The 11,603-nt window shown below is 35.3% G+C and overlaps 1 protein-coding gene across 2 annotated transcripts; it reads right to left on the minus strand.

Annotated features, from left to right (window-relative positions):
- Nucleotides 1-7,338: 7,338 nt before the first annotated feature.
- On the minus strand, nucleotides 7,339-11,087 carry LOC112751547 (disease resistance protein RPV1). 2 transcript variants are annotated; one of them, XM_072217284.1, is made up of 5 exons: nucleotides 10,379-11,087; nucleotides 9,735-10,231; nucleotides 8,956-9,549; nucleotides 8,292-8,865; nucleotides 7,339-8,081 (listed from the first exon to the last, which is right to left on the minus strand). In XM_072217284.1, exons 2-5 carry the CDS (start codon nucleotides 10,220-10,222, stop codon nucleotides 7,662-7,664), a joined length of 2,076 nt encoding a protein of 691 aa, XP_072073385.1. In that variant the 5' UTR covers nucleotides 10,223-10,231; nucleotides 10,379-11,087; the 3' UTR covers nucleotides 7,339-7,661. The 2 variants fall into 2 exon arrangements, with proteins under 2 accessions (XP_072073385.1, XP_025656497.1); XM_025800712.3 differs by lacking the exon at nucleotides 10,379-11,087 and having other exon boundaries at nucleotides 9,735-10,376.
- Nucleotides 11,088-11,603: the final 516 nt, after the last annotated feature.

The raw sequence follows: 11,603 nt of genomic DNA on the forward strand, positions 1-11,603 counted from the left end.
AAGGTTACGATCAAGAAGAGGGTATAGATTTTGATGAGTCTTTTGCTCCGATGGCTAGAATGGAAGCAATTAGGTTGCTTCTTGCCTATGCTGCCCATAAGGGTTTCAAAATGTTTCAAATGGATGTTAAATGTGCTTTCCTTAATGGCTTTATTGATAGAGAAGTGTATGTGACACAACCCCCCGGTTTTGAATATAAAGATTTTCCAAATGATGTTTTTAAACGATCAAAGGCTCTTTATGGCCTTAGGCAAGCTCCAAGAGCTTGGTATGAAAGGCTTAGTGCCTTCCTATTGGAAAACCACTTTCAAAGGGGAACCACCGACACAACTTTATTCATTAAAGCATTTAATAATGATATTCTCCTAGTTCAAGTTTATGTGGATGACATAGTATTTGGTTCGGCCAATGAGTCCTTGTGTGAAGAGTTTGGAAAACTCATGACTAGTGAGTTTGAGATGAGTTTAATGGGAGAGCTTACTTTCTTTCTTGGCCTCCAAGTTAAAAAAACTCCTAGTGGTACCTTTGTTCACCAAGGAAAGTATGCAAAAGAACTCATCAAAAAATTTGGCCTAGAAAATTCCAAATCAATGGGTACACCAATGCATCCTAACACAAAACTTGAAAAGGATGATGATGGCCAAGATGTGGATGAAACAAGGTATAGGGAAATGATAGGTTCACTCATGTACCTTACCTCCTCTAGACTGGATATTGTTCAAAGTGTGGGTGTATGCTCAAGGTTTCAATCTCACCCAAAAGAATCTCATCTTACGGCTGTTAAACGCATCATTAGATACATTAAGGGAACTTGTGATTATGGCTTGTGGTATCCTAAATCTGATGACTTTTGTGCAGTAGGGTTTTGTGATGCAGATTATGCGGGAGATAGAGTGGATAGACGGAGCATATCGGGCATGTGTTACTTCCTTGGAAGCTCACTCAACATGTGGTCAAGCAAGAAGCAAGCCACAGTGGCTTTATCCACAGCTGAAGCTGAATACATTTCGGCATCTGCATGTTGCTCTCAATTAATTTGGTTAAAAACGCAATTGGAAGATTACAAATTAAAAATCAATAGTATTCCCTTATTTTGTGATAATATGAGTGCTATAAACATATCAAAAAATCCTGTTCTGTACTCAAGAACTAAGCACATTGAGATAAAATATCATTTTATTAGAGAACATGTGCAAAATGGTACTATTGATATTCAATTTGTAAAATCTGAAGACCAAATTGCTGATATTTTTACAAAACCCCTCTGTGAAGACAGATTCTGTACATTGAGAAAAAGTTTGGGAATGTTTGATTTAAGCTCTATTGATAACTTGTGAATATTTGACTCTGTTCAGTTTTGTCTCGTAGGTTTGGACGAGATAAAAATGAGGGCATGATGGAAGAGCTATAATGAGGGGGGAGGCAATGCAGAATTTAAGTTTCATGGGCCCCACCAAATATCTTTTGACCCCACCATGACAGTTTTGTTAGTTCCTCATTTTTTGAAAAATAAAATCACAAAATTCCTTAGTTGTCTTATCAAATCTTGTTGGAAGAAGCATGTTGTCAAATCAAATCTTTCCTTCCAACTAATCCCTTGATTCAAGGAAACTCCCTTTTTTCAGTTTTTGAAAAACTTCCCTGGTTAATAACCGCGCCATTAATGGTTAATAACTCCCTCCACTATCTCTCTCTACTCCATATTTATTGCACCACTAACCTCCCTTCTCCCTCACATCTTTCGACCCTCCTCACCCTTTCATATTCAACTTCTCCACTCTCCCAACCATGAAAAAGAAAACTGCCCCCAGGAAAAGTGAAAGGATCCTATTTTCTCAAAAACTGTCCACTCCACAATCTCATACTCACATCCATATTCACTCTACATCATCATCATCACCCTCACCTCCCTCAAAGCAAACCGACACCATGAGAAGGAAGGTCATTGCCACGAAAACCTCTTCAAGAAAGAAGAAAGGAAAAGGTCCCATGGAAGAAGAAGAAGAGTCTCACACATCACCCATTCCGTCTCCACCACCTTCACCACCGAAGAGATCCACTCCCCATGCATCCGGAAAGAGCTCTCAAAAGGCCAAGGGTTTCGTGCTTCATGAGACCAGAGAACCCACGAACCTTGGTTCAATGGATTTCAAGAATAAGTTTCACAAACCACACTCACATTTTGATCCTTCAAGGTTCTCTACGTGTGCTTTCTATGAATTCCACAAAGAGGTTTTAGAAAAGCGACATCTGTGCCCCCTCTTACTTAGTGAATCTCGAATCTCTGGCCTCCAAAGGAATCAATCTACAGCCCCTGTTTGATAGTCTCAAATGGTCATCATTGCTCCTTATTCACAAAATGGTTTACCCAGGATTGGTGAGACAATTTTATGCGAATCTGAGATTTATTGATGGAAGCCTTCACTCCTACGTGAAACGTGTGCACATTACTCTGAATTATGAGACCATTGCTTCTGCCCTTGGATACATTGATGAAGGGCCGAAGGTTTACATGAGTGATAAATGGGATCCACACGATGGGGTAACATACAAGCAAGTTCTTCATCAAATCTGTGAAAATCTGTCTAGCCTGGACGGAACCGTTCCTACTCACAAGGCTTTGGGTCCAACCAACTCCTGCTGCACCGCATCATAACTCACATTCTCACTCCTCAAAGTGGTTCTTATAACAGGGTAACCGTATCTGACTGCCTCATAATATTTGCTCTTGTTACTTCATCTTCCATTTTATTTAGTTATCTTATGATTAGACATATGTGAGAGTCTGTAAAGAGTACAAAAAAGGCTAATTTACCTTATGGAATGTTTCTCACATGCATTTTTGAGTACTTTAAGGTAGATTTAACAAATGAGGATGTAGAGAACAAGGTTTCGATGATCAAAGGAGGCGGGGCTGTTAAAAGGGGAAAGAAATCTATGGCATCTGATGATGACTTTGAGAGCTGGCCAGAATCCTCAAAGGCGACCGATTCCCTAAGAAACATTCTCACAGAATTCTCCAACATGTCTGATCTCATGGTTCAATTTCACAAGTCTGCTTACAAACTTGCATATGAAAATGAGTCGGCTTGGAAGAAATGCCAAGAAAGGATCGGTCTAATGCTTGAAAGCCTTGATGATGAAGTTGGTAGTGAAGCAGGGGTTGAGGGATCTGACTTTAATCTTTCTGATGATTAAACTTATGTTTACTGTTTGATATTGGCACCTAGGCTCAATTCGGTACTTTGTTTTGGCTTGTTTCTGTTGGAACAATAACTCTGTGATACTTTGTAGACACCTTTTATATTTTGCATATTATGCTTCCATGTTAAAACCTTCTTGTAGGTGCCCCTTTGATGACAAAAGGGGGAGAAAGTGCTGAAAATTGAAATGAAAAACAGGGATGAACATGGAACAGGGGATGAAATTTTTGTTTGAAAATTCATGATCACCCTTGTTAAAAGGATACATTTGATATTGCATTTTGATATTGCTTTTGGTTCACTATGATTACTGCTGCTGAAAATACATTTGGCATTTAGTTTGTGATGTTTTATCTTGATTACATGGATGACTGGTTAAAATGCATGTTTATATTGAATACTCTGTTTCATCTTGGATTAACATGCTTAATATTTTTGGCAGTTCCTTTAAACTATGTAAAATATAACAACTGCCATGTTTTGAACATATGTGCTTCAAAATATCTTTTTTTCCATAATTTTGCTCTGATATCCTTTCTGGAAATATATTTGAATAATCTTTGAACAACAATTTTTTGATGTGTAAAAATTTGAGCAGAAAATTAATTTATTGATAACAAATGAGTTTTGATTATCATCCAATTCTGCTCATAAATCAAGCATTTAGCATCATGTAATGAATATGCTAAACAACATTGATACTTGAAGCTTGGTTAAAATGTTACAGGTTAGTGCTTCCCTTGGTAAAAATGATATATATTAAGGGGGAGCTATGTGACAACTTGAAAGGGGGAGAAATTCAAATCTTCAAAGGGAGTACTCTATGCTCCAATTCTTAAATTTCTTTCCATTTCAATTTTAATAATGTTTTTCATCAAGGGGGAGATTGATGAGTTTGGAAAACTCCAAATTAATATTTGTGATGACTAAACATTATTAAATAATTAATTACAAAATTATTAATTTGAATTTCATTGAACATGTGTTAATCAATAATTTTGTGATGCAGTTTTCGATTGGGCCAAAAATAAAAATTCTGGTGCAAGCCCAATCAAGATTGCATTCAGCCTTGATTAATGTTTCTTTGGTTATGAGGCAGAATTGATTGTTATATTAGTTGGGCCAGAATGAGTTTTAATGCTACAAGCCCATGATTGTTTCTCATGCTTGATCCGAAAAAATTCATCAGAAAAGCAAATGTTATCATTTGCCTTATGTCCTTCATCGGATCTCATAGATAAAATATTTTTGGGCCAGTTGTGATTATTAATGTTACAAGCCCAAAATATAATTGCTTGAAGGCAAGCATGTTTGGTCCGAAACCATGAAGCAAAGAAAACAAAGCCTCATTTGTTTCCAACGGATCCAAGAATTTTACCATGCAATGGACTTCAAATTCACTCAATTATCATTAATAGCATGGAAACTATGAGAGAGAAAAGGAGTGACATGATTGATGTGCTCAAAGCTACACGCCACTCTAAGGGAAGTAAAAGCACTTTTTTCACTTGAATTAATTAACTCATTTGATTACTTTCCTTCCAAGTTTATTCTCTCTCATCTCTTTCCTTCTCTCTTTCGATCATTAACCAGGAAACCATGAAAGCAAAATGGAGCTACCAAAGTGAAGGAAGAACAAGCTACAAGACCATCACAATGATGGCAAGAAAACATAACAAAATAAAAGTATGCTGTGGCTGAGATATTCACCACTTATGGTAAGATATAGTGATGATATCTTAGCTTCTCCATACCAAAAATGGATGAAGAAGATTCGGCTAGCAAGGAAGAGATTCTTGGAGGCATGGCTTGTCTTTGATTCTGCTCAACCACCACAGGAAGTAGCTAGAGTGGCGAAGTGATGGTAGAGGCAGAGATTGGAGCAGATGAAGTCATCATCATCATGAAGCATCAAGGGCCAGAAATTCATCTTGGAGAGCAAGCCAAGGATGGAGAGTTTGGATTGATGAAGAGTGGTGACCAAGGAAGGACTAGAGGTAATTGCATGTTGGGTTTTGCATGGTTATCTCTTTTCTCTCTATGTGGCCGAACCGGTTCTGTTTCTTGAAGAAGAAGAAGTTGGCTTGGGTTTTGGCTTCAAAAGTGGAGGCATCCCTCTTCTATAAAAAGAGAGAACAGCCACTGTTTGGAGTAAGGAGAAAGTGTGAGAGTGCAAGGCACAGAGTTCTCAGAGCTACCTGAACTAACAGATTTCTCTTCTCCTTCAATGTATTCTGTTTTGTATTTTTCTGTTTAATTTTGTCATGTCTTGAGTCTCATGGAAAAAAGGCAAACAGTGAGGTTTGTATGAAAAAGCCATAGAACGGAAAAAGGCAGAGAGTGCAAAATTAAAAGAAAAAGTCATAGATGTCTTAGAGTTTCCTTTGTTCATCTATGTTGTGTTTTATGATTCTGTGGGAATCCCCTTGTAAGTTGGGTTAGCACTTTACAGTCTGTAATCAAGAAGATTATAGTGAAATTCCATCATGGTTGTGATGGAGACTGGATGTAGGCTGCACTGCACTTAGCAGCTGAACCAGGATATATCTGAGTGTAATTTTCTCTCTTCTCTACTCCAATTCTGTTTCTATTGCACATGAGCTCAAACTGAAAAATATCTCGTGCCAAGTGACGAGACAAAAAGAAAAGTCTCGTGCCAAGTGACGAGATAAAAATAAAAGTCTCGTCGCTAGGGACGAGACAAAAATCAAAAAGTCTCCTGAAGTTATCTCAAAGGCCAGCAAGTGTTACTAAGCAAAAAAGGGGGCTAAGATTCAACCCCCCTTCTCTTAGCCACTGAAACCATCATTTATAACTCCAATAATTAATTTGTTAATTTCTATAAATAACTCATTAAATATAATAAACATTCATATTACAAATGTAATAATAATATTAATAATCATAATAAATTTTACGTTACAAATATTCAAATTCCATACTATTTGAATTACTTATATAAGTTTATAATCACTATTCCTTCAAATGACATCAAATTTAGCACGAAAAATTTATTTTCGAACTACACAACATCTCAAACTTACTCAATGGAGCATCATTCTTTGGACTATATCACCAAACAAAAAAACAATTGGTTTATCAAAGTTCGCGTAGTTCATCTATGGGAAACATTAACACCCACAAATGAAAAAGAGTCTCTTTGCTTAGAAATGATTATATTAGATGAAAATGTACAAAACAAACATATTTATTATACTTTAATTATTTTGCTTTTTATACTTTTTAAATTATTTTATAATACTTTATATATAATTGTATTTTAATATTGTTAAAATTATACTTCTTTTAATATGCTATTCATTGTTCCTTCTTAACTAATTATTAACTATGATTTACTAACACTGCAGGGAACACATCTTCATATAATTGTGAAGAAAAATACGATGAACAAATTCAAGCATTTGTTATAAGAAAAAAAAGTCTATATTATAAAAAATTTGAAAATAGAAGATGCAAATGATCTGTATAGGCCAATTAAAGATACAATGAAAGTAAACTTTTTACTCACAATTATGAAAGAAATTAAAGATTCAATTTTAAACATTTTTTAAGACTATTTTAAATTTGCATCACTTGAGACATTGTCTGACAGAGTAGGTCAAAGTAAAATACTAACAGGTAATTTCATTTTATACTATTTTAATTATTCTTATTAAAAATAATTTATTCAAAAAAAATCTACACATTTTTGTTCTTTTTATTGTAGATGTCATTGGAAAACTACATCATGAGATTAAGAAGAAAGAAAACCATACAAATTCAAGACACATCTTTGGAAGAAAAACATACATGCAAAGATGGAACAAACAACATAATAGAAAGTGCATATAACTCAACAATTCATAAATAACATGCCTTCACAAGAACCTACGACAAAAAGAAGAAAACAACAAATCTAACAATAACCAATAAAGAAAAAGGAGGACGAGCGTCACATAAGAAGACTAAGTCCATCAACTAAAACAAATGCAAAAATTAAATCACCAAATAAAAATGTCACTTTGTACAACTCCAATATCCAAATCTTTTATACTACAAATTATTTTAAACAAAGCAACTTTTAAATTTAACTTTAATTTACACATATTTAATTTAATTCTACAAAATATAACCATTTTTAATATTTATTATATACTATTATTAATTTACCGTCCGCACATTGTGAAAGTCTCATTCTAGTTGAGAACAAAAAGTACAGTCCAGTGAATAAGAATGAAAAATACACCAGTGTCACTGAAACTCAACAATCATATATATCATACAGGATATGCTTCTGTAAATACACTTTAATAACCACCCTATTTTGGCTAACATGAACCTGAATATTGCTACGCTCTCCAATGACTTGTTCTCTAAGACATTACCACTGTGCTTCAATATTACCTTGGCACATGGTTCCTCAAATTAGCCCCTTCAACTGTCAGGATTTTTCCACTGTCAAACACTTCTCTTTTTCTCTTTAGCAACTGTGTCTCTGCTGTGAAAACCTGCAATCTCAGCTTTTATGGCGCGAATTTGCTCTTTAAGTTCTCTTTTCTTTTCCTCCAAAGATTCTAACTGAGCGGAGAAACACTTCTCAGCCATATCGACTTCCCTGTTTCCATTTGGCACTTCTTTTTTACCATTATCAATTCTTTCTGGGAAATGAGTATGACAAATGTCTGCTTGATTTTCATTACATCCTATGACTTCTGTATTTGATTCCGCTTGAATAAGAGAAGCCTGTTTGCTCCTTTCAAGACTAATATCTTCAGAAACTAGAGGTTCTAACAAACCATTGACTTGATCACCGGAGGTGCTTTTTTCACCCAGTTGTTCTCTGTTGTCCTTTCCAGGGGATGCTTTGATATTTGACTCCTGAGAGGAGAAAATGAGATGGTAAGTTAAAAGATTAAAAGTTACAAATGCCTAATTTGCAGGAAAAAAGGGTTAAAGTTCTAAGTATATTTTAAATTCCTTCATTGTGGATCATTTTATACTGATCCAAGGAAGATTGCCACTTTTATATACTTCTACCAAGCAAGTTGATCAGTTTGAACATCATACTAAGTAATTCAGAATATTTACCGAATTTGAATTCTCCATCTCATAGATTCTTTCAATCCCATGGCTCTCTAGTAAACATTTGTCCCGTGTGGTAACAATGACTCTTGTTCCAAGGCCAAACCAATCAGGTTTTCCAGCAACAGCTTGTAATTGCTCTGGTTTGTCAACATCATCTAGAATCAAAAGGATCCTCTTTTGTTGGAGCCTGTGCTTTATTGTTGAAATTCCTTGATCAAAACTTGTTGATTTGAGATTCTTCCTTTCGAATACATTAGAAAGAAGCATATTTTGAAGATACACTAAACCATGCTTATATGAATTTTCTCTCACATTTTCAAGAAAACATATACTTTCAAAACCGTTAGAAATCAAATGATAGATTGCATGAGCTACTGTTGTTTTGCCTGATCCACCATTTCCATGAATCCCTACCATGTGGACTCCACCATAGCCATCAGAAAATAGAAGCGATTTTACTTCTAAAACTTGAGACTCTAGTCCAGCCGGATAGTCAGCAACAGGCAAAGCAACACGTTTAATCTCCCTTGACACCACTTCAACGATCTTTCCAATAAACTCGTGTTCATATTGTTTCCTGCTCAAGACAATTATATGTGCTAAGTCATACCTATTTGGAATTTTATTTAAAAAATAAAAGAACAGTAAACAAAATATGATAAGGTACCCCTCGAAAACAAAGCCAGTAAAATTAGCTGCTTGAAACAAAGCCTGTTTCCATTTTTCGACTCTGGATAAGTCGTCCTTGAACTTCTCCTCATGTTTAGCCATCGCTTTCCCATAACTTCCTGTGTGATATCGGACGTGATCGTGATAAATATCATAGAAAACCGGCAATACGAACTGACCATCAGACTCATGGCACTCCAAGATCTTGACAAGTTCATCTAAGCAGTAAGAAGAATCAGCATAGTTCTGGGAGAACACAATGATGGCAATCCTGGAGCCTTTAATTGCCTGAATAAGTGTTCTTGATATATCATTCCCTCTGTGAAGACCTACATCATCCATGAAGGTGTGGATTTTGTTGTCCTGGAGAGCTTTGTAAAGACTGCCAGTGAAACGATAGCGAGTATCACATCCTCTGAAGTTGAGGAACACATGGTGTTGGTATTGCCTTGGATTTGAAAACGACGACGACGATTTCACCTGGGACTCTGCTCTGACTGGATAATCAGCAACAACAGGTAGCGTGTCCTCTTTAAGAAATGCCAACACCTGTTTACTAGTCCTCTCAATAAATTCGTATTCAAATTCATCCCTGCACAATGTAAGGTGTTCAATAATGATGTTAACGTCCCAATGAGTAATAGCTCAAATGGCATAATCTCCCCATACTCAATTAAGAGGTTGCGGGTTCGAGTCTCCTATCTTTGGTAAAAAAAAAAAAAAATAACGATGTTAACGTGAGGAGTAAGTTAAGGCAAGTATGAAATTGACTCATACCCTTTGTAATGCAAGCCGGATAAGTTGGCTGCGTCACGCAGAGCGGCTCTCCATATTGGGACTTCATCCTTGAACCGCTCCTCATGCACCGCCATTGCTTTCTCATAGCTACCTCTCTGATGCCGCACGTCTCCGGGATCCATGTAATAGAAAATCGGCAAAATAAACTGGCCTTTACGTCGAGAGCACTCCAATAGCTTCACAAGTTCCCTCAACAAGAAATCGGTGTCAGCATAATGCGCCGAGAACACAATGATGCCAATCCTAGAGGTTTCAATTGCCCGATCAAATGTTTCCAGGATCTTATTCCCACTAATAAGATCCTCAGCATCCATGAAGGTGCGGATTCCCTTTTCACAAAAAGCTTTGTGGAGATAGCCAGTGAAACCGTAGCGGGTTTCAGGGCCTCTGAAGTTGATGAACACATCGAATTCCCACTCCCTTAAGGAAGGAAAAGAACAAGAGTTGGAAGCTTGCTGAGTAGCCATGCGAGCTAGCTGTTTGCATCACGATTGAAAACCGTATAAGTACTTAAATAAGAAGATCATGATCAATCAGTATAATAGAAATGCTTAGTAAAATGTTAAATAAGAGTGTTTATTTGTAACTGATGAGAATTTAATGTTATGCTTTAATATCAATACCTATTTGTTTTATTTTAAAGGTAGTTCTGATTAGTCGCCATCTTTTGAAACAAATATCTGTCATAATAAATTTTTGAGATCCTTCTTTTAAATTGTAATAATTTAACTTGACTTTAAATATAAGTGATCTGTCGTCAACTCTTTTTCTCTTAGCAACTATCTCTCTAACTGTAAAATGAAATCTGAAATCTCATCTTTTACTGCACGAATTTGCTGTTCAAATTCTCCTTTCTTTTCCTCCACATAAACACAAGTCTTTCACTTCAACTTCCTCCTTCACTTTCAAAGTGATGTTGGCACTTTCTGTTCTTTCTAGAGAACGTGTATGACAAAACTCTGCTTGATTTTCATCAAACTGACATATGATTTGTGCATTTGGTTGAGCTTGAATAACCGATACTTGTTTGCTTCTATCAACATTAGTATCTTTTGAAACGGAAATGTTTGGTAACCAAAAAAAATCAGCAAAAACAGCCATAACTTGCCTTATTTAGCATTTATTAATTGTTACGACAATTAATGAATGCTAAATAAGGTAAGTTCTGACTGTTTTTTTGTCTCCCTAGCATTACCCTTCTTGCTGATATAGTGTTATTTGACTCATGCAAGGAGAAAAAAGAGATGGTAAATAATATGATTAACTTATTAACTCTACAAGCACTATTTACTACTAAAAGGCACTTTGTTGAAATATATTATAGATTATATCAAATGGCATATATACAGCAAATATACATATATGCTTTTCACTAATCTCTTCTCTACCGTGTAAACTAACTAGTGGTAGCTATTGTAACAATTCTTAGATTTTTAAGTATTTGTGTATTACACGCTTATGTTATTTCATGGATCACTTTTTGAAAAGGAGTGAAGGACGATGATAGATGAGGGTGCAAAATTTGTACTATTCTCACAGCTTCCGCGTTGTAAATAGCGATAGACACGTGATTGAATAGAATGATGTCATTTTTTTATTTAATTAAATAAATGATTTTGGGTTTAAGCTGCTAAATATCTAATTAACTAGAGTCAGACTCGCACAATATGCAGAGAGGTAGATTATTTATATTATATAGTATATTTTAATAAATGTTATATTAAAAATATTTTAGAGAATATATTATAAATAGATTTTTATTTTATTTCTTTTTAAAAAAGACATAGGTTATTTATATTAGAGTTATATAAAATTATATTTTTATTTTTTTTATTTTTCGATTTGCAT

This window comes from Arachis hypogaea, chromosome 15 (genome assembly GCF_003086295.3).
Source record: "Arachis hypogaea cultivar Tifrunner chromosome 15, arahy.Tifrunner.gnm2.J5K5, whole genome shotgun sequence".
Lineage (NCBI taxonomy): Eukaryota > Viridiplantae > Streptophyta > Magnoliopsida > Fabales > Fabaceae > Arachis > Arachis hypogaea.

Coding starts and splice junctions, on each gene's coding strand:
- LOC112751547 (XM_072217284.1), bottom strand. CDS start 10,222: ATGGCTACTCAGCAAGCTTCCAACTCTTGTTCTTTTCCTTCCTTAAGG. Junction 9,550..9,734: donor TCCGGCTTGCATTACAAAGG/GTATGAGTCAAT, acceptor TACATTGTGCAG/GGATGAATTTGAATACGAAT. Junction 8,866..8,955: donor ACTGGCTTTGTTTTCGAGGG/GTACCTTATCAT, acceptor TGTCTTGAGCAG/GAAACAATATGAACACGAGT.